At 39.8% G+C, this 27,399-nt stretch overlaps 2 protein-coding genes across 4 annotated transcripts in view; both read right to left on the bottom strand.

Annotated features, from left to right (window-relative positions):
* Positions 1-15,035, bottom strand: part of LOC105689478 (octopamine receptor beta-3R) — a 45,725-nt gene extending 30,690 nt beyond the window's left edge. The window contains exons 1-3 of one of the 2 annotated variants that reach the window (XM_020854253.2): positions 14,984-15,035; positions 11,698-12,873; positions 11,022-11,319 (exon numbers count right to left, since the gene is read on the bottom strand). In XM_020854253.2, the coding sequence (XP_020709912.1) occupies positions 11,022-11,319; positions 11,698-12,327 (928 nt within the window). In that variant the 5' untranslated portion in view covers positions 12,328-12,873; positions 14,984-15,035. Of the gene's footprint in view, positions 1-11,021; positions 11,320-11,697 lie in introns of both variants that reach the window. The other variant, XM_012406509.3, reaches the window with a different exon arrangement.
* Positions 15,036-17,494: 2,459 nt separating this feature from the next.
* LOC105689513 (TWiK family of potassium channels protein 18) lies at positions 17,495-26,290 on the bottom strand. Of its 2 annotated transcripts, XM_025746725.2 has the most exons (7): positions 25,363-26,290; positions 25,143-25,285; positions 24,025-24,251; positions 18,839-19,041; positions 18,408-18,761; positions 18,252-18,332; positions 17,495-18,171 (listed from the first exon to the last, which is right to left on the bottom strand). In XM_025746725.2, the coding sequence occupies exons 1-7, from the start codon at positions 25,639-25,641 to the stop codon at positions 17,962-17,964; spliced, it is 1,497 nt and encodes a 498-aa protein (XP_025602510.1). In that variant the 5' UTR covers positions 25,642-26,290; the 3' UTR covers positions 17,495-17,961. The 2 variants fall into 2 exon arrangements, with proteins under 2 accessions (XP_025602510.1, XP_012261996.2); XM_012406573.3 differs by lacking the exons at positions 24,025-24,251; positions 25,143-25,285; positions 25,363-26,290 and adding an exon at positions 19,170-21,264.
* Positions 26,291-27,399: the final 1,109 nt, after the last annotated feature.

The following is a 27,399-nucleotide window of genomic DNA, read 5'->3' as shown; positions in this document are numbered from 1 at the left end:
TTGACTCGTTACATTATCGATAAAAATCACATCACGCATGTGTAAAGATCGTTGAATCATTTTTTTTTTTCAATTTCACTTTCATTTTACACGTACCGTACGTTCGTATGACAATTACCTGCACGTGCGCCGCACCGTAAGACCTTACACGGTATACCTGTAGGTGCATTACAACGACGAATGCGAAAATTATACTTCAAACTGATTGTCAGCATCGAGATTCAGTCATCTATCGATTGACCTAGTTTAGAAGCGTTCCGTGGACCGTTTCATTTGATGTGAAATTATCAGTGGTGCAAATCTCCATCGATTCCTGACTGCAACAGACAACTGCTGCGATAATATCGCGCTAACAAGAGTAAAAAAAATGAAGAAAAATTCGAATCGAGAATACAAACAAATCGCGGTTCCTCGATCGAAGCTTTCAATCGAGAAGAGAAGTAGGAAGAAATGCGAGAAAGAAAATTTTTTTTCTTTCATTCACTCTTGTGATACATATCATATCATTCGGCCCTACGCAGGTTGAGTTTATTCGAAAAATCTGAAAACACAAATTAGAGAACGAAATCTTTGAGTTCGCGTAACAGGAACTGTAATATACGCGATAGGTGAGAAATAGGTAACGGACGAAATGGATGTGCGGAAGATGTGAAAATTTTGTTGCTGCAGAATAACGGCACTCACATCGAGTTTTATGTTTCAAAGTTAAAAGCGTATTGGTTTAGTGCGGATTGATCACTGGCTTTCACACACCATCAGTTTTCACCCGTTTCGCATGGCGATTGTTTCCCCTCGCGTCCCGCCATTATTTCCGTTACTTGATAACGCTATTTTACCATTGCGGTATCATCATCTGCGGGTTAATATGCGATCAGCGCATATAACTTTTATGTACCCTTTCTTTCAATGGCCCAAAAATTTTGCAATTTATGTACAATAAAACGACAAAACGTCGATGACGGTATGAGTATGAGTACGCAGTCCCTTATTTCATGTATCACGTGATACACTCTACTAAAATGTGTCCTCACTAAAGCTCCATTAACTTCTTGTAAAAATAGAGAGAAAAAACTTAGATTGAAAACTGCAGACGGTTGATAAATCAAGAAGTTTTTTCAAAATCTTTGAATTTCGATTGAACGAAGGACGCGGGTGGAGGGAGAGCCGAGAAAAATTGAAAAATCGTAGAAAAGTGTAGGAAACTAGTTTAGGAAACAGCGAAGAAAAAATTTAAACCAATTATTATCGAAAAAGGTGCGCGCATTTGCTGAAAACTTTAGAAAACTCTCGTAAACTAAACTTGAACGATAAAAGGAAACAACAAAACCCGTATAATATATATATATGTGAAGTATAAAGTTTTGCAAAACTTTATGTCGTCGCATATACTTTACGCATATACATATAATATGTATACATATATTCATAATATTGCAAAGTTCGTAGCAAATATTGATGCACCGTTGCTGCAGCCGGTGCTGCTGCAGCTCGGATTTAGCTTCGGAAATATAATCCCTCTGAAAATCCAAAGCCGAAATTTTAACAAGCGTAATTAAATGAAATGTGTGCAACATATTTTCTCCAAAAAAAATCCGTACGATTCATATTATGTTTTAGAATTAGAACGAAGGCTGTCTTTCATCCAGCGAATTGTAGTCCGTAATTGCACGTGTGATAAAATCGGTGAAGCGTTGAGAATTGAAGCAGAATGTGAAAACCTATAGGTGGGACGAAGGAGAATTCCGAGGACAGGTAAGGGGGCCGGTGTTAAAATGAATTGTTTGCAAGCTTATCGTCGAGGATATTGTTGCTTCGGAGTCATCTTTCATTTTGGGAAAGAAATGCGCGAAATTGCACTGCCACCTGAAACCATTACTCATTCGGTATCACCGCTCCCTTTTTCCTTCTTCCTTATTTTAGCCGACTACCTCAGCAATCACGCGATAACGGCGCAATAACGTAGATACATTATTTATGAAAACTATATCCAAATACCGCTTAATTTGCAGTATCATTAATCACGAATTCCCCCCCAATAACAATAAACGAGTGAATAATAAGGAACAAACAAACGAGGGCGAACTTATCCTTTCATCTTTCTTCTGATTGCTGATTTTTCTTTTCTCGTAATTTATTTAAAAACGTTTTTCCCTCTCCTTTTTTTCTCTCACCTTCTGCACCACTTGATTTTTTCTCCATTTTTTTTTTTTTTTCTCCTCAGTCTCTCTCCTCTTTTTTTTCGCGGACTGACAGTGACGGAGAGGTTCGAAAGCTCTGCAGGTTCAGGTATTTTCTCGGCTTCTGATCTCTCGTGTAAAACAGCAGAATAATTATTCCGGGCGGCGCGCGTGCTGCTGCCGCTGTTGCTCCATGGGGTATGATATGGACAAATGACGAGAGAAGTCGGTTTTTTTTCCTAAAGTTTTTTCACTTTTTTCATCAACATTTTACACCTCGATAAATAATGAGCCGGCGATAACGTTGTATAACGTAACTAATTACGTACCTCTTCATTTTTTCCTCTGCTTTATGTCGCTACCTTTCCGGTTTTAATTTTCTTTCCTATAAATACATACCATATTCCCACTACTTCATTTCGCATTTGGTTCTCCATTTGTTTTTTTCTCTTCCCTTGGGATCAAGTTGAACTTTTTTTCATAGATATAATAATGAGTACCCATACGTATTTTCATGTATTACGTCAAGTTACAGATACGTCTTACGTGAGGGATGAAACATATGGGACGCGAAATGGTATGGGCAGTTGATATGACTGATGACAGATTGTAATCTGATTTCTCTCGCCCCCTCTCACCTTTCCTCCCCATTTCTTTCTCTTTGCCCTATATACTGCACATGTCATATCCGCCGGTGGCGACGCGAGCAAAGGTACACGACTACAGGAGTATAACGTGTATTTATACTTCACACACAACGCGGCGCGTATACGTATGTATGTACATAGGAATGTACGTGCGATATCTACTACACGTGTGTTCGGGAGAGTACGACAAAAGTTGGAATCCCTGACAGCTGTCGGAGAGTTACAGTGATCTCGTGCCTGTCTCGTTAAACACAATGCATAGAAGTGACCCTTTCCCCTCCCCTGCCACCCTTTTCCACCCCCCGACGAAAGGCTTTTTCAACATACAATGCAAGCCTTTATTCGCCATTTCACTCTCTCCCGTTCCTTTCTCTTTCTCTTTACTCTTTACTCTTTCTCTTTCTACACCCTCGTCAACCTTAATCTTACTGCACAGTAGGAGGAGGTGAGAGACCATACTCTAAGCTACCCTAACCAAGGAGAGGAGGAAATATTATGAAAACTAACTTTGAACAAACGAGCAAAGTAGGATATTGTCGGATTTCAACCTCCTCCCCTCCTCTCCCGTATGTACATAGGTACGTACCTACACATTTCGTATATATATATATATATATACTATACACGTATGTAAAACAAAACTTCGAAAGACCCGCGCACCCTGCCTCGCTTGACGTGATATTGTTCATTGTGTTTGTGGTTTTCAAAGGCTAAGAATACGGTAGGATACGAACATTGCGAAAAATGATATAATAATAACGAACACACGAGATAAAAAGGACGGGAAAATTAAAGTAATCAAGGTAACGAAATACGGGACACAATATCTCGTACATTCATTCCGCCCTGCATCACGAGATTCAGATAAGAACTTTGAGTGCTTTGAAAAAGAAAAATTAAAAATACTAAAATTTCGTTCAAAGTAGCTGAATAAATATTAAATTATTATTACGTTCATTCTATACTTGATATTTAACAATTACCTCGGCCTCCTCATCGTGCTCCTTCTCCCAGTCCGAGAGTCAGAAATAACTTCTCCTGTATGTACATACCTTTTCCACTTTCGAAATTCCTCGAGCCAGGAAGAGAGCACGAAAAAAGAGGTCCTTCGATTTAGTTATACCCACGCACTTTTTGAGGGCACCTGGTGCTTGAAAAGATAATTAGAAACTCCCACCAGGAGCGACTTCCTTGTAGATATAATAAGGGAGCGTTTAAAACATTCAGGATGTTCCGCAGTGTTTTAGGTTGATAACTACTATACCAATAGTTGAAGTAACCGTGACGATGAAAGGTAGAGAAAAAAGAGAAAGAAAAAGCTTTCGAAAATCCGTCGAAAAACTTTTCATCTAAATGTTTAATCTGCCCTAATTAGGAATTCTTTATTCATCACCGCCCTTTCTGGGACGCCCTAATTTTTTAATTGAATTTTTCGGTTTCTTTTTTTTCAGTTTCTTTTTTTTTTTTTTCATCATTTAATTTAATTCAATTTTTAATCTTTAATTTATTTTTTCATCTGGTCTAATTTTTTATTTCCTCGTATTCACGTCCAACTTTATACATCAATTGACGATAAAAGAAAAAGAGAGAAGGACACAAGACAAAAACGAAGGAAAAAGAAATACACAAAGAGCAAAAAGTATTTCACCCTCTTGAATGAGCCTCGTCAAGTGGAGTCGAAAAGCTATATCCTGCGACGTCACCGCGTCCCATGAAATAGAACGTTTTCCGGGGGCGACGAGGCAAGATGGCACGTTATAATGTACGTACGTACGTACCGAAGGGATGTTGGAAATTTTTCGAGTTGGAAGAATAGGACCCCAACCTGAAAACCGATGAACCGAGAAAAACACTCCGGAAAATTACAACACGGTTTCAGTATGTATTTACAATTGTAATTCACCGATATTCCTTTCTCCTCGGCACACCCACCCCCTACATTCCAGATTATTCCAGATGTCCGACCTCAACGCTCGACCTACTCCCGCTTCTTTTTCGCTTCCTAGTTTCTACGGTTTTTTCATTTGATTTGTTTTTACGTGGGTAGGGACACCGCGAAATTTAACGATCGACCATTGAAACAGGAGAAAATTAGGGTGGGAAGGTCGGCGACAATTTTACACAAAAATATCCCGCGTTTATCAAAATGCCCTTGAAGGGAAATGTTTTCCAGATAACCTTCGGGTTATAGTTAGACATTGTACAGTTATGGTTATTATACCGGATAAAATTAAATTACAGTTACCTATTTTGGAATGGAGGTCGTATCGTGATTCGCGATTTTAACTTTACCGAGACGCGTGATGCTACGGGTTGTTTCGGAGTTTCCGAGTGGGGGGACGGAATAAGGTTGGAGGGTTAGGAAAGAGGGAGATTTGATTCTGACCGAGGTAAACCTACAATATATATATATATGTAGAGAGAGGTTGGTAAACACGACTTCCGGGAATAGGAATTAACGCTCTTATCGAGGTAGCCCATGTTTTAATTGGCAACAAGGTAAGATGGGGGTGCGCGATTTTCCGCAAAAAAAATTATGACATCTGCCTACGTAAAAAATCACCTCGTTCCGATAGTTTCTTGACGAAAATTTCGGAATTTATTCAAAAATCCCAAAAATCCAATTTTTCACTTCCAACCGTCAAACAAGTTCAGTTGCATGTTGAAGTCATCTCTTGATACTCGGGAAGTTTGAGAACCAAATTTCGAAATTTTTTCGATAATAATTTTTGATTCTCGATTCGCTCAATGAATTTCAAACGGATGGAAAATAGCGTGGTGGAAAATGTCCCGTGGAACGCCTCGTGGATACGTATAATCGAAGGTAACCTTAGCACGTGGAAAAAGTGTAAGGGCCGTTGTTCGCACGAAGACAGCGAAGTAGCGGCGGTGGTAGTGGCATCGGTAGTATCGGTGTGGTGGAAGTAGCCACCTTCTCTATAGTGGGTGGTGAAGTTGCATGACGGTAAAAACACCCGTTACGATAGGATCTATACGCCAGCTACCTATACGTTGTATAACTATAGGTGGCAAAGTAGTGGCAAGGTCTCTGGTAATGGCAACCTCGCCACGAACCGCGACCCAGACCTCGTCCCGTTCTACCACCGACATACCTATAACCACACCAACCCTTTCGTATGATATACTATATACGAGTTTTCTACTTTTACCATTTCAACCCATAGGAAAGTCCATTTTTATTTTATGGGAAGCCATCGACCGAAATACGCGCGCTTCGGATCACATTCGACCTCCGCGCGGTCATCCCGAACGTCGTTGTATGTTTTTCCGAAAATATTCAGATATAGATTTCGCCAATTTTTTTTTTTCATCGATTTTCTTCACCACCTCATCCGATTCACCGCGATGATTATCCTATTTCACAGACCACGCGTAATTCGGAATTATTGATTTTTTCATACATTTTGAATTTTTGTTCGAACCGAAAATTGAGAAACACCTTCCCCTCTGAGGGAGAAAAGTGGTTGCATTTTCATCGGCAAAGGACGTGGGTAAGGAAACGTTGGCTGGCTATTCCCCGCATCGATTTATCGAAAATGTCGGGGTCTGAGAAAATTGATATTATAATTCCGAGTCCCGCGGGTTGCAAGCGGTATAATTTTCTCGTTGAAATATCTTTCGCGATAGAGAATTATAAATTATCTAAGAATTATTTCGCAGTGCGAAGTCAGTTTAACGCGGTACACCCAATATTACAGCGTTGAAAGTCCCCCCCCTTAAATCGAGGCTTTGCAAAGCCACTCGGCGTACCGCCTTCGTCATATCCGCTGCCCTCGAGGTTTGAAAGAGCTTTGCTGAAGATAAATACGATGTATATAGGGTACTCGCCATTGTTATTTTGTTAAGAGAAATCTTTAGTTTTGTACAACCCACGAACGATATCAACAACGCCTACGATACGTGTATATATATATATATATATATACGAATTTCGGAGATAGAGGCCATTGTTCCAATGATAACTATACGATTGATGAGAAACTGCGCGCGTAATTTGAATAGCTGATTAATCGACGATTATATTCGTCAGATTGACATATTTTTGTTACTTTGTTCCTCGCGTTCGCATTATACCTGCTATCCTTGGAATGTGCTTACCATCCCTCGGTTAAAATATACATAAATAACCCGTGAGAACCGATAACGAGTCAGAGTTACATCTATATAATTCTTCGCGTCTCTGATGCTCATTTTTCTACTTTTTCGTTATTTCTCATTATCTTTTTTCTTGTAGCAGCGTACACAGGATGAACCTCATTAGTTGTAAATGAGGACATATTGCATCATGCTTGCCTCCTCTCGCCCCGACGATTTGTCGGATATGACGATTTACTTTCTTACAATAATGACCTGCATCGCAAAAAAATTCACCTCCTTCTTCCTTCGTTACTTTTTTTATTTAATTTGATTAATTACGCTACCGTTATTTCGACGATCTGCAGAATTTTTCCGAATAATTGTTGTACCTACCACTTCATCATATTCACTATTCTCGCCCGTCTTTCCTTCTGCAAATATTAATTGGAGAATCGAGGCTGCGGCTTTGAAGATTTTTTCACTTCGCATATTATATTCCGTGTAGTCTAGACGTCGATTGACTTCAGCCATTATAATGACGCAGCGTTTACACTCGAATGAAGAAAAAAAATAAAATGATCATTACAGAAGTATTACATCTGATCAAAATGACTACATTTCATGATACCGTTTCGTTAACTCTTGATGAACGAGCTTTCATCTTTGGAAGACCGCATTGTTTGAACTTTCCGCGTTGTTCGAGCAACGTAATCGGTACGAACGTAATTCTTCTTTCCTCCGTATATTCGTGTACTCGCAGTTATTCACCACAGAATTACGAACCTCCTCAACATCGTAATGTATGTCTAACTTATATTACCAATCCGTCTTCCCTCGCCTCCGTTTTTATTATGCAAATCTTTGTTATAGTTAACCCGGCGCAGCCTACGCAGGAAAGGAAAACACTTGACCTCCTCCTCCTCCTCCTCCTCCTCGTTCTTGAATTCTTCAAGTTAAACTCCCACTCTGTAATGCTTTGACAAGAGTTAAGCTCGAATCAAATTTAATTTAGGTAGAATAATACTCCGCCAAGTCTACCGCGTAATTACGGTAAACGCACGGTCTACGTGTAATTAATATGTGCCGGCTTATTCCCGAACATCGCTAATGTTCGAAACGTCATTTTTGTTTTAACTTTGCAATTTAAGTTTAAACAAGTTCCTCCGAGACAACGTGAACATTTCTCTCTGGATTAAGCTCCGTATTGCGAGTCTTTTATAACTCGTCAGATCTAACTATTCGATCAGATCTAATCGAGTCTGCATTTTAAGACTTTCGTGTGTGATTAGATCTCAGGTGAGATTCAATTTGAGTTCGGAAAACGTCTAATGAGATCTGAGGCCAGACTCCGGTAGGTTTTACGAGATCTGATTGGGTCTGATTCGAGCAGACGTCAAATTTAGTGATTAGTGAGGTAATGTCGGTTGAGATATCGTTTGGTGTGGACGGTTCTGCTATGATCAAAGCTGATTCGACCTTGGAAAATACCCGATGTACAGATTTTCTCAAGCCTGAATTTCTGCGGACGCAGATCCGTTCGGATCTCCCCGAATTCGAATGAAATTTTTCATTCATTTTGTTCTCAACGAATCTCGAACGGCGAAACTAACGGGTACGACCGGCTTCTACTTCGGTATTAACGATCCCAATCGCAACGCGCACAATTCAAATTTTCACGCCTCAGTTGAACCCGACAAGTTTCCCGTAGCGAGGAGTTTTGCTGTGAGTTTTTGTCGTCACTGTTCCGTTCTCAAGTGATTCAATTTAATGTTGTACACGGGTATATACGCTATAAAGCAGATGAGAATGTGCTCAGTCAGCTCGAACACACTCTACCATACGATCCCCAGGTGACTAGCGTTCAAAAACACATGAATTATTCAAATAACCATCCGATAAATCACTCTTATTTTAATGAAAATGAATAGATTTCGAATTACAATTGAAAGACTTATTTATCGAATTTGTTATTCGAAACAAATTGGCGATTTGATCTGGTATGTATGTATAGTGAACGCAGAACTGACCAAAGTTTTCCGATCGTATTTCATTGTTTCTTCATAGGAATTAGAGAAGCTGATAATTATATATAATTATGGTGCCCAGCTGCGACAATAAATCATCCCCGACGTTGTGAACTAGTCCGGAAGTTTAACAGTGAGAAACTGCGCCTCCTTTCCTCGATGGGGATAACTTTACCCCATGAAATTCACATCTTGGAATGCGCGTTATAATTATCATAATAATAATAATAAACCACACCCCGCAGGATATTCATACCGAATGTAGTTTAAGAGGTTCACAGGTTAGACGAATTCATGTATGCACGTACGCATGTATATTATGGTCTTGAGCTGGGTCATTTCGAAATTCAGGATACACCTCTCGTTCAACCGCGCATACATAAATGTATGTAATTTAATGTTTCACCCTATCTATCTGCATTTTTACCCTCAATTTTGATTATAGGCACGTATCTCATTGCGCCAAAGAATATTTTGGCAAACTATTTTTTTATGTGGTTTAACTCATGCACAACAGATTCGCGATACGAATCGAGCCAATCCGAGATGATATTTTTTGTACGGACGAAGAATGAAAAATGAAAAACCGAAATAACAAATTATGTAGTCACATAAAATATCGTCAACCTTCAGGTACTGGAAAGGACCATTCCATTAAAGTATGGCTAATTTTGATTCTAATGTTTTTGTACACCCTTATCGCATGACAGTTACTATTATAATTATTAAAATTGTTGATGTTGTTATTAGCATTATTTCTTTTTCTCGTGGAAAACGCGAAAGAAAGTCATTTAGATAACGGGGGTAGCGTAAAAATTGCCTGTACTGATATCAGGGCGCTTCGTTCGAAACGATATCTTTTTTTCAACTTCAACTGAAAAGTCTTGTTGTCCAAAATGGAGAAAAAAATTCGATATCTCATTTGTCAGAATCATTAGCGACGGCGATGAAATGTGAATAGCAAAAAAAAATTGAATGGACGGTATGATCGTAAAAAAGGCGTACTACATCAATTAGCAAAGAGTGCATGAACATAAGTTAAATTTGAACAATTCTCGTCGATGGAAAACGATGGATGAATCGAAGTCAGAAGCGCAACAAGAGACGGGAAATGGGAATAAGAAAACTATAGGTACAATCTTACGATTCAACGCTATGGTATACTTAGTATGCGAAAGCGTTTTCAATTTTCATTTTTATTTTTTAAAATGAATGTGTCGATATTTTATGGATAGGTACTATATTGATTGCTCGGGTATTTGCATCTGCCGCGTGTACATACGTTGAGACAAGAAAAAGTATCTAGGAAGCGAAACGAAAACATGAGGGACGTGTTCAATCAGACGAAATATTCTGGAGACACGTCAAAATGCCACTCACGACGCGCGACGGATACGCCCTGAGGCCCTGCAGCGTTCAACCCTTTCGTTTGTGCTATCCGCTGCTGATACTGCTAAACGCTCGCATAACTCAACGTGCGTTTTCAACTGGAAGGGTGAATTTGAACTTCTTGTCGAAGTGCTTATTCATTTCGTTTTTCTCGTCGCCGTAATTAACCTTTTGATTCGCGATTAATTGTCTCGAGGAAACACGACGGTACACATTTATTATTCGTTGGAATCTGGCGAGAAGTCTGGAAAATCTTAACGCTGGAATGTAGAAAAGACTCACTTTGCTTTCATGTTTAACGCGCCGTTTTTCGGGAGAAAAATTCCGGCCAAAACCAATTCTCCTCGCAATTTTTATTTGATTTGTGAGAAAACAAGAAAATTCAAATCGAATTTTCCCCCAAAGCCCAAAAAAAAAAAGATAACGCCTCACTTCAAATCCAGCTGCGGTTGTTCCCTTTAGTTTTTTCATTCCATTTCTTATACTTCCCTATAAAAATGTCACGATTTTTCTAAATCCGTCTCTAAACTCTGTTATAACGTCTGCCCCGATGTGATTCGAAACTCGAACGGGAATCGATTTCGAATTGTATACGATGCATTTATCTGAAAGGTTGCTAGAAACACCCGCGACTATACCTATGTACATTGTACTAAGCGGGCGTTAAATCGTTCAATATAACTCACCATTGATGGCATTCAGTTCAGTCGGCGCTTTGCATTGTGCAGTGTGTAAAGCAAGTTCCCCGGTGTCAGCAGCTGCCTGAAGTAGGAGCTGTTGATGATGATGATGCCTCGTCGACGCTCTGTGTTGATGTACACTGTTTAAAACTATGTTGCTAGACGTGCGACTCAACGCTTTCCTTTGTCTAACTGCTTCCTTGTAAATTCTACAGTACATCACGATCATCACTAAACCAGGTATCCAAAACGATACGCACGAACTCACGATGGCGTACGCTCGGTTCACCACGAGACCGCAAACCTGTAACAACGGACAGAAAAAGAAAGAAAAAAAAAAAAAAAGAGGGAAATCGAATGAAACGATTGAAATTGATTGAATTTTCAATTTTATCGACTAGATTGAATGCCGTCCAATCGAACAACGATGACATTTGTAATTATATTCAATAATCCTTGTTTAATTGGTACGGTCACGTATCGAAAATCAAAATTCAACGAAATTATGACACCTGTGACGGTGAATAATACGATTCACCGTTGGAAAATGGCAATATTTAATTTCGATCTTTGCGACATTGATAAAAACAGGATTCGTATAGGTCATACGTCACGAATCGGTGAAATGAGCAGATCAACCGATCGATGGATATTTATTGGATTTCGTCGGACGGATATTTACCTCCGGATTGTTGATCATGAATTCCAGGTGTTCCTCCGTGGTGTACCAGCCCATGAATATCGGTATGAAACTGATAAGGGCGGGAAGAACCCATGCAGATCCAAGCATACAGGAAACGGTGCCCTGCCTCATTATCACGGTGTATTCGAGTGGACTAACGATGGCGTAATACCTGTCAACGCTTATGCAGCATAAATGTAAGATGGAGGCGGTCGAGAAGTAGACGTCGAGCGAGTTCCAAACGTCGCACATGAATCTCCCGAACAGCCATCTACCACCGGATAATTCTACCGAGGCGTTGAAAGTCATTGCACAAATTGCAACCAATAAATCAGCTGCCGCTAAACTAACAACGTAACAATTCGTCACAACTCTCAATCTACGATGTCTTCTTACACTCGCTATAACAAGGGCATTCCCAAGTACGGCTGTTGTTATTATCGTGCCCATAACTATACCCTTTAACGCGACTAATAGGGCGTTCACGTTGTCTGGTAAATTTTCAACCGTCGGATTACCCACTGGAGATGATGACGTCACGTTTGTTGTGTTTACAGGAATAGAAGTCGGCTCGTCCCTGCTAGGTAGGGTCGTCGTTCCCGATCCAGCTGAAGCCATCACATTTAACATTGCTTTTCGAAAGGAACGAAGCTGAACTTAAAAATGAAACACTATTTATATCTCTCTCTTTTTTTTTTTTTTTATTCCCACATCGTTAAGCTGTACACTGTGGTCGCACTTTGATAATTAATTTTATTTTCCCACTTTTTCTTTTACACAATGATTTCAAATGATTCACTGCGGATCGTTCATTGATGGGTTTTATTGAATTTTGATATTTTCAAATAGGAGAGAATAGTTTTTTACCAAGTTTTCTGCGTTTCATTCGGACGAAATGAATTGTCGCTATTTCAATCGCTCGTTAGCATTGCTCGAAGCCGCATTTGTGTTTATTTTGTTTTTCCTATAAGTTTTCATTCCAAAATAGCGATATTTGATTTTGATATTAGTGTTTCTCGTTTTTCTCTTTATTTCACAATTTCAATTTTAAATCCCACTTCGATACCTTCGTCACTGGTTTTTACTTTTTCATATATTCCAATAACGCGCTGCACGAGTCGTCGTACTACGGGATGCACAGTCTTTTAGGTATACGTGTAACGTGCATCACGATGCCTAAAAATGTTGCAAAAATATTCTTCGAAAATTCATGAATTCATTCGAAATTCCTCGATAAAAAAAAAAAAAAAAAAAAAACAGCAGGGAAAAACACGACGGCGCTATAGTGAGGATGAAAGATAAAAATGTTCTACACCTTTGGTATGATAAAGATAAAATCGATGTACTAGCGACCGTTGCGATGAGAATCGGAAAACAGGACTAACCGAGGATCAGAGCGAAACAAAAAAATCCCAGTTCAATTAATCGATGAGAAAAAAAAAAAAAAAAAAGACGTACAGTAATTTTACACACGTTACGAAATAGCCTGACTTTGATGGAAAAGCATGATGTGTATACGTGTCCCTATAGTTGAGGGTTGTTTATTACTGAAAATAGGGATTTGCACAGGTTTACCTAGATATGTATACATATGTAAATGAAGCAGGTAACTAGCACGTTTGCAATTGACTCTGGCCGTGTATGTTGACACTGGGACCGTATAATAACGACATAGTTTCATCAAAGGGAAAACAAAGCGTCCAATATTCCACCTCGAATTATAATTCCTCAACTCTTGACTCGACGAGCGTCAATCTCCGAATTCGCATGCGTTCATTTTTCGCGAAATCATAAAACTAATATTGAAAAACACGTAATACAGCGAGAGAACGGATTACCGCTCGTTATAACGCCGCACAAGCGGCTTGATAATTCGTACCTACCCTGCGATTTATCAATTATTCTGGCTATTATTTATACCACCTACACGAATTATGAATAACTCGGGTATACCTAAATTAAATGTCTAAATATAGCTAGTTAGCTGAGTTATAGTTTGACCAATAATCGCGACTATGAAACCTAGTTGATATTTTTGAAAAATTTATCGCACGTCCGTGTTATACCGTCATACCGTAGGCACTGCGCGTAAATAAATATTTGTTACAATAAGTAATTCGTCGTAGCAAGATAATTCGTATGGATATATCCGGATTCGTGCGATATCGTTGATAATCACGTAACGCGTTAAGTAATACAATATTCACGAAGCGTGTCCACGTGATACAAAACATATTGAAGATGGGAGGAAACCACATAAGATCGGCCGCATAATACCGTTATTAATGATGTAACCTGATATTCCCCATACATTATAGGTATAGGTATAGGTACGTACGTAAAATAACCTCGTCAGATTTTGATGTATACGACGGGTTAATTAATTGCGAAAAATTACTGGGTAAGATTTGATTGTATAATTAAACACGGCAATCGCAGCAATTAACGGGACAATTAGAGACAAAAAAAAAAAAAAAGAAATGTGGAATAACGAAACCGGTTAATTAAAATAATCCGAAACACGGGTCACGCCCGCCGTGCTTTTTCACTTTATTTCCCTCCACCGCCCCGGCAATAGCGACTGCAGAAAGACTAAGAAAAAAATCTAATCAACCACCCCCTCCCCTCCCATGCCGCCCTCCAGCTGTTTATCAGTATGTATAATTACCTCGTGCAAGGTACGTATAGAATATGGATATACGTATACATACATACATATATAATGTCATACGAAATGGAAGAAATTTAATTAACGCTCCTCTGTTATTTTGTTAATCAATTTCTGCGATAAATCGAATGCTCTTGAAGTGTTTCGATATTTAACGGTTATTGAATTTTTCCTATCAATTGTAAGGGAAAATTACCGGTTGCGAAATTAACGTTACTTTTGTTGTGCTTCTGTTAAACAGTGGCGGCTTTTTCATTCGTAACGTTAGTAATGCTAATAATAATAATTATTCTTGTTGTCATGTTATAATTATAATTTCAATGATGATAGAAACGATAACAATAACAAGGAACGCGACCACGCACGCTCGTAAACGGTAAAATTAATTATGAATGACTGTTTTCCGCGATGAATAAGATGTTTTATAGATATACGGTTGTACCGATCGATGATATATACGTGCATCCGGTTTTCGTGATACTAATTTATATACATGTATAAAATATCGAAAATAAATGAGCTCCTGTTCTGCGGGTATACGATAAAAAAATGTGTTCTGATTGTGATGAGGCTGCGTCGCGATATGATATGTATCTACAACAATGAACCGTTTTGTACCGCGCGAAATTCGCGATTTGTAGGCTGCGGCGGATCGGGGCGCACTGTCGTCTCCCTGCTTACCCCCAGACTCGGGGTGCGCGGCCTCCTGGTGCCTGCGCCAGACCCTCGGAAAACAACCCCCAGGACGCGCCGAATACACCAGGTCGCGCAATAGGCATATAGAACTATTTTCCAGGTGTATACATACGTATGTACATATTACAACGCGTATCGGTAGAGATGGAACATCGTATAGAAAAATCGTGCAGACTCACGATGCAACCGCGATCACCTTACACGGCCTGCCCAGATTTTTGAAAAGTTCTGCCCAGTGTGCGAGAAAAATTTATTCTATTTTTGGAATTGCTTTTCTTTTCATGATCTATTTATTGTGCTGACTAGTATATCCTTATACCTGTTATCGTACACCGAAGATTATATTGTAACTGTAATGACAGCAGGTTACTTGATCCAGCTCTTGATTTGCTCCACGCCGAGATGCGCGCGTACGGGTAGGTTTTCTATACCTCTATTCTCTTCCTGGTGGCTATATACGTTGTTGAATTTCTCACGACCTATTATCATTTTTTTCCATCACCCGGAATTCCTTGCATTACTCTCATTGTTTATGCTTCGCTTAACTCGCGTAGACCGTTTTGGAACATCGATTAATTTTGCTACAGTCATTTTCCCACACCCGATCCCCTCATGTAGCTACTACTTCGATCCAACGGAGGATCAAATGTGAATTTTCATCGTCACGTCGAATCGCAATTGTGGTTGATCGGGGGTCGAATGGTTGAGGTGTGAAATTAAAGGATGATGTAGATGAAAAAATTTTTTTAACGTTTGGAATTGGCAGAAAATATGTTAAGCAGAAACTTAGAGAAATGAAAAGTTGCGGGATTGTTTTTTTTTTCTATTAAATTTTTAATAAAGACATAATAACGTCGGTTTTCGAGAGTCATTTAGAGGATTAGAAATTCTCATTCGTCACCGATATTCACGAAACGTCTTTTACCCCGTCTTTATTTTATGAAACGAATTCGTCGAAGGAGACCAGAATTCGAGTACAAACGTTGATGATTAAAGAAATTCTGCGATTTGTGGGGTTACATACAAGGTTCAGACTGCTTGGATCGCTCTGAAACATCAATATTTGTGCCTCGAATTTTGCATACCTTCGGGACCGCAAAAGAAAATATGACTCGCGATGAGCGAGATGAAAAAATGAATTTGACAAAACATGGAATTGCAAAACACCTTGAACATACATTTTTTGTTCGGCTAAGACCTGGGCAAGATTGTTCCTCAGCCGAAAATCAATTTTGATGGTAAAACTTGAAATTCAAAAATAGAGCCAAAAACGTCGTCTGCGGCCAAGAATTTAAAGTTATCTGCGAATATAGGAGTTTAGGAAAAATGCTTTGGATGCAAAATCGAGTTAAGTAAAAAGTTTTTCAATAAATGTAAGTCAAACGATTTCAGCGTATCATATTTTGCTTCGTAATTTTGAGAGCACAAAGTTGAAGGAGGTAAGAGTAGAAGTGTAAAAAATAAAAAGCAACCAAAATTTTTATGACTGGGTACATTATTTTTGGTGCACATGATCTATACATCTTCTAGCGGTATACCTATATCTCACGCACCAATTGCCTTCGTCATTCAGACCGTGGTATCTACGGTTATAGCATTATAAGGTATATGGTAATAGAAGGTCGCAGCAATCGATACCGAACATGCGACAGTCCCAGCGCAAAGTAGATGTCTGTGTGGCCTTGAACTTGGTGTCGGAAAAACTATTCGGCGGAATTTGAAAAATTTCCCACTCGGCGAATATCACCCCATCGCTTCGAAATCCCGCCGTTCATAAATGTACGTATATGCGTTCGAATCATAAAGATCAACATTTCCCACTGTTCATGCAAAACCAATCTCGGGTATGATGATCTACCATCCCTTCAAAGAAATATGAAGTGAAAATTAATACAAAAAAACAAATATCGAATTGCATTAGAATTCAGTGATGTTGAAAATGTTGTATAATATATAGTAACACTTGATTGTGACTTTTAAACAAAATCAACAAAAGAAAGTGCACCTTTTTCCAATGTGTACCGACTCATACCGACCGCCGATGGTTTATCGTTAGCTGGAATAAAAATCGTCCAGCTGCTGAAGCTGCAGTCAATAAATTCCATTGCAAATACGAGCAGTAAATTCGGTTTTTTCCCACGGCTGGTAAGTTTGAAATCGCACAATACGTTATAGATTTGGAGGGACTGAAACAGAACAATTATTTCACCGCGAGTATTTTTCAAAGTGAAAATTCTACTCTTCAGAAGGCAAAATCAAAGCAGTCAAACCTTTTAATGGTCGTTCAAGACAATTTTTGAGCGATTTTTGGGCATGAACAGCGAGTCCGTGGATTCCCCACGACGTAGAGACCTTGACGGGACCACGATGAAGAACATTGCTCAGCTGCGAGACCCCAGCATGTTTTTCAAACAATAATTTCTCAGTTACAAATAAGTTGTCAAGCAATAGCCGAGTTTATTTTACGTTTAAATGAGTCTGCTTATTTTGGTGTTTTTACACGGTACTTTTTTTTAAGTATATAATATCGTACTGTAATAGAGCTTGATATAACTCTGAATATACATCACACGTAGGAAGAAGAAAATAATTTACTTATATTACATTATCTGCTTAATTATATCACATGCATAATTTTTTATTTCATTTTGCAATAGCGACTAGATAGTTCACAATAAATCATGAATTCGTTTTTTTCCCCCACGAGAAAGGCACAAGAATTTGGTGCATTTCATGGCACTACTTTAGGTGTATAATCTTTCTTATATAATAAGCATAAGTTCTTGGAACATGCGGCGATTTATATTTTATATTCAATGAAGCGCCAAAACTTTTTGATACCCTGAAAACTGAAAATTCGTTCTCCCCTTTCTTCCCGAAGCATTCGCTGATCTATAAATTTACAAATCGATGTCTTCCTGTTTAGCTTTCGGTGCTATTGCTTCCTTGTTTTCATTGTCAGGTTCCTTAATGGTAACTTGAACGTCAGAAATGTCCACCGGTTCACTTTCCGCTTGCTCATTTTCAGCACCTTCTTCGGCAGGAACTTCAAAACCTATCGTGGCGCTGATTTTTTGACTGGCCTGCTTGAACGAATCGGACAGCATCGTCTGAAATGCGAGTTCGAGTTGACTTATTCAAATATTTTTTTCGCCAAGTTACTGATTGATCGGTTCGATTAGTAGTTCACCTGTACGACGTTGATGCACATAGAAGTCAAAGCAAGGCCGAATACCAGGTAGACGATTGAACACATCATGTACATGGGGTGCTGCGAGAGAGTGAAAGTTGTGCGAATCGAAACATTTCAATCAATAGATTTCTTGAGATATGGGTAATGACTCACCTCGGGGACGAAATCACCGAAACCAATCGTACTCATGGATATAAAAACGAAGTAGAAGCTCTCGAAAAAGCCCCAGTTTTCCCAAATATGATAAACGGTAGCACCAACGAATATGTAGCCTAGCAATATCGATATGGCTACTGATATCGGGAGATTGAATTCATCGTCAATTGCGAAATTGGACATCGCCGGTGTTCCCGGAGTGTCTGGAATCGGTATGTTCCCGTCCAAATTAAAAACAGCTGGCGGCTGAGATTTCTGCCTCTGAATTTCTTCCACGTCTTCTGGGTTCATTTGCGAGGGCCTTCGGAAAGTCGCAAAGTCGTAGACGAGCTGCACTCCTTTCATCACTTCCTGTGGGAGTTGACGGAAAAATTAACGTGAAACTCATTTGAAAATCGAACAATCTTTTTTTTGTACTTCTCTCTCACCTGAACAGGTGCGGTCCTTCTCACTTTACGACAACTACCGGTGTAATAAAGTCTCCTGACGAACGCCCAAAGAAATTTTATCCCCCGCGTAAAAAGCTTACCGAAATCCGCCAGAATTATCAGAAACATCGGTATCCCGAATATCGCGTAAACTATTGTGATGGCTCTTCCGGTTAAGGTCCTTGGGGAGATGTGACCATATCCTGGAAAACCGAAAGGAGAATCAGTTTTTGCACGCAATTACTATTTTCCTAAGTTTAATATCACAGCTGAGGCTTGGTCAGGATGAAACAGAAGGAAATCATGGCGGTTTGAATCAAGCCCCGCTCACCGATAGTGGTGATAACGGTGAGGCAATAAACCACGGCGTTTAGGAAAGTCCAGTTTTTTTGACCGCTGTAGGAATGAACACCGGCTTCGTGTGCATTGTGAAGTTGTTCTTCGAATTCCATTAGTTTTCTACGAGCCATGCTCTTCCAGTCCTCTTCTCTCATATTGTGGCTATAATTCCAAAGATTATCGAGAAAGTCTCTCTTCACTCTCTTGACTCCGCATTTGTAAAATGTTTCGAAGGCTCCCTCGGTGAATCTGAAGACGAAGGCACCCAAACCGCAGTATATAATTATCAGGATAAGCTCTCCTATGCAGGAGTTTCTTAGTTTTCTCAAGATCGCAGTTTCCCGTGGATTCTGATTGACGAAAGCCTTGAATTCGGAAACAATTTCCCTCAACGCCCTCAAGAATTCCACGAAAGAAACTTTTTCATCTCCATTATAAGATTCTCCAGGGGGAGTGATTTTTCGATCCGGATTGATTTCATCCGTCTTTTCTTTCTTCTTGAAAGACGGTATGTTAACAAACCAAGAAAACCAGGACCGTTTTGGCTGCTCAAGTTCTCGATCTCGGGTTTTGAGGATTTCTTCGGGATCCGCATGGAGAACACCGACCTTTCGTTTTCTCAGGATTGCCGGAATCGAAGCTTCATGTTCGGTTTTTTGATGGGAATAACGTATATCGTCCAAAGGATCGGATTCGAGGATACTTCGGTCTCTTTTCAAGTAATCTTCTTGAGCTTTGGCGAAATCCTGAATCAAGCTATCGTCGCTAAGAGGAATTATCTGCTTTTTCATCTCGGAACTTGATCTCTTTATCACCTGACGTTGGTCGGTTAAAGACTTTTGTGGAAACGTCTCGCTCTTTATCATCCCTAAATCCTGTTGTTGGTCGTCCGTATCGCTTGGATACCTGTGCCGACTAACCGATCGTTTTTCCCTCGACTTGGCCGTAGAGTCCCTACTCCTAGCTCTGATTTTCGAACTTTCGCGTTCCGCGCCCTGCGGATCTCGATGACCTTTTTCCCCCTTTTTTGGGCTGGCTTCATCTTCCGTACCGGTTGAATACCTGTGTTTACTCGCGTGTCGTTTTTCGTGGATCGGTTTTGGCCTCGATTCGTTGTTCGAAGTATTCCGATCTTCGTCGGTGTCAGTTGGCACGGCGTGACTGCGACTTTGACTTTTCCAAGTTCCTCCACCCTTCGCCCTCGGACCTTCGGGAGATTTCTTCCTGCGAATCGACTGTAAGACTTTTTCTTGATCAGCGTCGCTCGAGTCGCTACCGTAACTTTTTTTCACCTGAACTAGGTGTTTGTCTCTGGAACGCTTCTTCGGTCGTAAAGGTTCAGTGCCCTGATTTCCAGCCGCACCGTAACTCGTACCGATTATTTCGCCGCTCGGTTGTTCCTTCGTTTCTAAAACCTCTGAAGGTTTTGAAAAATCGGCATACGCAGCGCCGGGTACATCGATAGCGTCCTTCCCAGCTGATATTGAAGGCGATTCAGAATCAAGTGGGTTTACAACGGTCTCGTCAGCCACGCTGCTAAATTTAGTAGTCTCATTGTCGGTGGTCGTCGGGACCGGGTTTTCAACAGTTTTCACTTCAGATTCACTTTGCGTCTGGTTTTCTCCAGCATTTTCACTTTGCATAATATTCTTGACAGCTTGTGCAACTGGCGCATCGTCTTCGAGACTTTTTTTCTTCGGCGTCGAAGACGGAGTACGAGGGGTGCGGTTCTCCTTCTGCGGAGTAATCAAGTTCTGATCCGGATGCGCGCTATTCTCTGCCATATTTTCGGTGTCTTCCACCATCTTCTCCATCTTGGCTCTGGCCTTGGATTCGTCTTCTCCAGATTCTTCATCTCGTTTCGGAGGTTCCGGGGTTTTTTCACGTCTCCTCGCCGCTGCCTTTCGGCGTCGATGCACCGTATAACTGTCCTCCATTTAAACCACGAAGAGAAATATTTTATATACGGCGTCCCGCGACGCCGCTCCTTACGTCTTTTACCGCAATGAAACTCGAAGTCATGTACAAAAATAAAACTAAGAATCCCCCTCTGATCGCGTCGCGCTCCCACCACAACCTTCGACGAACTCTTCTGATCAACCCGCCTCACCCGGATAACGCGACGCCAAAGCGACGCGACGCTTTTCGACCTACGGAAAGCGTCGGGTGGCACCCGGTTTTGCCGCAGTAGCGTCTGAGTATCGAACGAAAACTCGCAGCAGAGGGAAGACCGCTGGGCGTTCGAAACGCTTTGTGTTTGTGCAGCTTTACGTTATGGCGGCGAAACATGCATGGGAATGACCAACTCGTCCCATTGAAATTTTATACCATTCCAGCGATTCGAACCAGACGGAGGATAGAATTATTCAAATTCTGTAAGAGTTTTACGACAATGAGAGAATTATTCAAAAATCTCAAAGATTTTTTGGCAAACTCTTTGCGGTGTCACACCAAACTCAGAGCCGATCAGAATCACTCAGAGAGACAGGAAAAAAAAAAAGAAAAAAAACATGAAATAAAAGAATATAAACTCAACGGTGCCAAAGTTAATAATAAACAAAGCACTTCGCGGCTCTCACCCAAAATTTCACTCGTTCGCTTCTTCAAAAATCATTCAAGTAACGGAGTTTCGTGTGGTACAAAGATAACAAGTTCCGTAAATAAAATTGGTACAAAAAAAAAAAAAAAATGAGCGCAAGAGGAATAAATTAGTATAGCGAGCGGATCTGAAATATTTTTCAATTTACATTTTGGGAGAAAAAAAAATAAATATCAGAGCAGCGCGGCCACTCCGGGCTTTTCGAATTTTTATTTTTTCAATTTCTTTTTCAGGTTCCAAGTACCGAAAACCGGGTGACGATAGGAATGCAACCGGCGCGTAAAGCTCCGAAGAGTTAAAAGCGATGCCAACTGATCTGCCCACGCTATCTATTCTCGTTTTGAACTCCAATAATTAAAGGTTGCGCAATAAGCGTAGAGTTTCGGCTTCGATAAAGCGATTAATAATGAGAAAGAAAAATCGCCGCAGAAATATACGTGAATAATACTACAGTGAACTATTCAAATGGCGTGAATCGTCCACTCGTTAAATCGACGTAGACCATCGCCACTCGCGCCCGCCATCCCTCGCATATCGTATCTCACCCCACGCCACGTATGTGTAATCGAGCGTCAAATTTACGTACCTACTCACATGCTAATATTTTCAAACCAATCAACGGTCCATAAATTTTTGCTCTCGATTTTATGCCCAGAATTTTTTTTAATATCACGGAAAATATTACGGAGCTGTAAAATTTCGTATTTTGAACAACTGGAAATTGTTCGATTTTCATGGTTTTTATGAACCATATACTATCTGTATAAGAAATTAATTTTTGCGGAGGTTTTCGCGATGAGAAGTATACTCTGTCGTAGAATTATATATTTTCAACATTCTTTTCGCTTGAAATAACGTAAAGTCACCGAGAGTCGACGGAAATAGATTTTATGATATTGCTGCAGTTTGAGTGGAACTTTATGCCTATTTGCCGATTCCCTTTGCTTCGGTAATTGACGTTTAGCGACTATGTGAAGTTTAAGTTACGTGTATATTTTCCAGAGGTGTAACGCTCCGACAAAACGATCTGTGAAACTCACCAATTTCAAATAAAATTTTCCCATTACAATTTTATCGTAAAGTTCTGCACGAATCGTTTCACTACGCTACGCGAGATGTGTAGTCAAACATATACCTATATACAATCTTACGGATGTCCAAAGATATGATACACCTAAAATGTATACCGGGTTGATTGATGAACCATCTCATCGGGAAAACTCAGATAAACATGTCCGTTTGAAATCAACATGAGATGATGGATTTTCAACTTGTTGAAAAAATAAAAAACGTTCCCCATGGCATCGGAGTCGGTGTTGAAATCCACCATCGTTACCGTTATTATTATTAAGGGCGCGTGTCAATCATCGGGATCGGCAATACATCGCGTGATTTATCCGCGGGTATGTCCTCGTTATTTTTGACTATACGTATATAACCCATAACGATGCGTGAGTTTAACGACTGACAAAATATAATACGTCTTAGCTTCGGTATAGAGAAAACTCTGTTGGACGATGATAGACTCGAGCCAACGAAATAGTTTGCCAACTGTGTCAATGGTTGAGAAAATATTTCGTCGAATGAGGATCTTGAAAACTTGACGGTACAACGTTATCAAGCTTAATACGTGCAACAAATATACTCTTATCGGATTGATCGTCCGGTTAAATTACTGATACGATCTGAACAACGCTGTCGTTGAATTATTGTTATTTCTAACATTCGTGTCCATGTGTATCAGATTCCATTGCATTCGAGACTTGTGCAAGGTCTTCACGTAGCCAACAGTTTCGGATTGCTGCAGTTTGATTGGCATAATAACACTGGCGACGGATCGACTGGATTCTGAATTAACTAGATACGCATCCCTATCGATTTTGAAAAGTGGCGTTCCTTATTATGAAATAATTGCGCGTATCTGAGTTTATTTCACTCGTCGTTTTAGCCGGGCGTAGACACCCATTCAAAAATACATCTAGGAAGCTGAAAGCTAATCTTGTTTCCTCCCACTGATCCGTGAGCGGTAAGCACCTCTTCAGAGTTCTCTGTTCTCTAACGTGTTTTGTGTTGTCGTCTGGATGCGATGGCGATGTATTTTTAGAAGGAAAAAAAAAGAACTTTCATAGATGCTGCGGTTCTAGATTACCTCTGCAGAGTATATTTGAATTCTTCAATCGCCTCGTTTTAGTATACCAATGAATCTACAAAGCGTGGGAATTGATACGCATAAATTAATCAAGCTCACCTATGGTGGTGTAAATTGTACCGCAGTAAAAAACCGCGTTCCAAAATGTCCATATTCTTTGCTCGGTACCGTCTTCGTTCTGCTCTTTTATACCGTCTTTGAAAACTTCGTAGAGTCGAGCCTCGTATTTGATGAGGTGATTCGTTGCCTTCCCTTTCCAAAGATCGGGATTGTTGATCACGTCCGGGTCGTACCAGAGATCTTTTATTACAGTGAGGGTGTCGTTTCTGCAACAATTTAATTTTTCGTTCGATAGTCAGCGAGGACTTGGAAAAATCATTGTCCTCGGTTAGCATGACACCGTTTCCAGGACTAATCCGATTGCCGCCGTTTTCTGCATCACTATATATCAACGGTATAGTATGCTCGTGTGCACTTCACGTGAAATTCCAGAGAACAGTCAGGTCGGTACCGCCATGCAATATTGATTTCACCGCATGAGTTTTACGTTTCGATATTCGCCCGGGCTTTATAATACCACATGACTGAACACGAATTAGTCTACGGTGTAACGATCGGTGTTTATGGGAAAATAAAAAAAAAATGAAAAGACAGCACATTCGTCGAATCGATCGCCGCCGAAATTGTTGTTTTTTTTTTTTTTTTTTACCGTTTTGAAAATTAGGGTACTGCTTCGATTTTATCGTACTTTGAGTTGCGTCCCTGACCTGCGGTTGAAAATTATGCGGCACGAATATGGAGAAAAAACGAAGAAGTGATGAAAGAAACTTTTTTCAAGAGGTTTTCTCACTGCAATCGATGTTAACAGCCAAGGCTGCCATGTGGCTCTGTAGTTTGTTTAGTTCGAAGATTGCGCGGCACATTTATTAGACGATCACGATATAGATATAGATCATATACGTAAGAAGCAAGCTTATAATTTTAAACTTTCAACTACACGCACTGTTTTATAAAATGAAAGTTCAACGAATGGCGTGATACGAGGAATTTCCTTCATATGAACTAGAATGAGAAGTATACGGTATCCTATGACTGTATCCCGATTGTTCGTTAAGCTGATGAGATAATGAATGAGAAACGGAGGAAGTGTTCAATCAATTATAAAATTTGGGGCACGAAAACAATCGCGTAATCGAAGGACGAATATGACATCTCACCTATCTTTTCTCATATCTCTTCTTTGCCGATTCTCGTAAGGTCCTTCAACCGTGATGAAAATAAGGGCGCCAAGTACGCTGTAGAGGAAGACAACAAGGAACAAAAAAATATGCGTGAACCATCTTTTGCTCCACGAACTGACCTGAAATTTCATTGTCAAGTCACAAAAACATTCGGAAGTTTTTTCATTATACTAGCTTTTCGCTACAGCTTTTTTACCTTCTCGTAAAGCCAAAGAGCACTTTTTTCTCCAACACTGAGTCCAGACTTCGTCCAATCTTTGATACCCCTGAATTGGGTGAACATGAAAGCGCTGGCTTTGTTTGCATAAATAACGTTCGGCTGACCGGAAATCGGTGTCATGGGCATGGGAGTTTGTCCATAGGGTGTTCCTACGTATGTCATTGGTGTCTGGGGATACCCCATGTATTGCCCTGGTACCGGAAGTGTGATTTTCGGCCTTGGGGGCAACTGGCGAACACGAGGAGAATTCGACATCTCGTCGTTTATATTTCACCAGTGAAGAAAGGTAGGGAAATGAAGGAAGAATTTATATGTTCCGATACACCAATCTTCTACACTTTGGCTTGGGATTCCGCGATGCCTACCAGTAGACAGTTTACTCACAATTTTCGTATTCAGTTTACACGAGCGGTAATGATGGGTTTGAGAAGTTTTGCTAGTATTCTCGTAGTGACCGTTCACATTGTCCAACAGATTTAAACACTGATTCATTAGACGATACGTAAAATGAAAATAAAATAAAAATTAATCAACAAATAAAACAACAGCGTATACACGTTATATATCCCTTGTGGTTTTTCAATTACAGGTATTTCAATGGGAGTTAATAATTAGCTGGTTTCTATTTGGCAAATTACGTCATTCGTCATCATCATCTTCCGCATTGTTACATTTTTTATCATTTTGTAAGAGTTCTTCATTTTAATCGGTTGAAACAAATATTGACTCAACTTCGATTTCAATTATTTCAAACGCTCTTAATGAATGGTCAGAATTTGAGAGGTATTTTATTTTTCGGAAAGAGTCTGTTGAAAACAGATAACAGTTTTCTGTGTAGAAAAAACATCCGCACCGTATTCGCGAGCTTGTCGCGTCGACGTCGCGGCGTCAACTGGCGTCTGAACGGCGTGGTCGTCGGCGTCGAGAGTCCTTCGAATTGCAAGAGCTTTTATTGGGTATAGATATCCCTGACTATCGGGAAAAACTTTGAAAGAGATTTGCCAATCTTACGCTAGATTCTATTTGCATAACTACGAAACAATTCCTGTTCATTTATGCTACTTGATCACATTCAACGTAATGTTCGAATGAAAGATCACACGAATCAAATTTTCCGAGCCCAATATCACCCTCGATTAATTTTCCGCTTCCGTCACTGCGGAATTGCTATTATTCTGTTTTTTTTTTTTTCTTATACTCTGTCTTTCATCTCGTTCTTGATCCTCTTCACGATTGTCCGACCCATAATAAGATCACGTATACCCTACCTCACCAAAATGTCGTCAACACGCATGAACGTTTCTGGCAATAAACGAGATGGTATCTTCACTACAAGTCTGTAGAATGTTCGCAACTTTTTCCACTTTCGTGACAAATTTATATTCGTCCGTTAAAACTATGAGGCACATAATAACGTAATTTACTATTGATACATAAAACCAACAAGCAATCATCACGATGGGAAACATATTGCTAATAACAAATTGAAGATAAAATATTTCAGAATTCGTAAAAGGAATCAAGTCTACCTGATTCAGGGTTACCTCTAAATTACAGCAAGCAGTTGAAAGTTTCATACTTATAATATTGACATGCCTTGATTATGTACCATGTAATTAATTCCCGAAAGTAAAATAAACCGTATATACTTATATACCTAGACATAAAACTTAGTTTACGTTGCAAAAACTTGAGGTTTATCTAATTCACTTTCGAACTTCGTATGTAGAGAAAAATTATTCAGATTCAGATTTTCAAATACACGTTCGCCGAATATTCGTCAATTTTATCATATCTATGATTTTGCAATATTGCCCGTAACCTACATCGGACGATTTCTTATAGTCATATTCCCCTCTCGAAGTATTCCAAAGGCGAAACGATTTCGAACGAGTATCATGTAGGCGAGATTATAATAAATCGTCGTGCAAGTCGAGCTCCGCAAACTATTTTCGTCGCTTGGGACAATTTTTATCCAACGCAATCGTCACTTCAAAAGCGCGCTAGTTATTA

The sequence above is a fragment of the Athalia rosae genome, chromosome 2 (assembly GCF_917208135.1).
Source record: "Athalia rosae chromosome 2, iyAthRosa1.1, whole genome shotgun sequence".
NCBI lineage: Eukaryota > Metazoa > Arthropoda > Insecta > Hymenoptera > Athaliidae > Athalia > Athalia rosae.
This window is presented reverse-complemented; position numbering and strand designations above follow the sequence as displayed.

Excerpts from the sequence above, each read along its gene's own strand:
- LOC105689513 (XM_012406573.3), bottom strand. The coding sequence starts at position 21,114 with ATGGAGGACAGTTATACGGTGCATCGACGCCGAAAGGCAGCGGCGAGG. Across the intron at positions 18,333-18,407 it reads TCGGTGATTTCGTCCCCGAG|CACCCCATGTACATGATGTG; the intron begins GTGAGTCATTAC and ends ACTCTCTCGCAG. Across the intron at positions 18,172-18,251 it reads TGTGCATCAACGTCGTACAG|ACGATGCTGTCCGATTCGTT; the intron begins GTGAACTACTAA and ends CTCGCATTTCAG.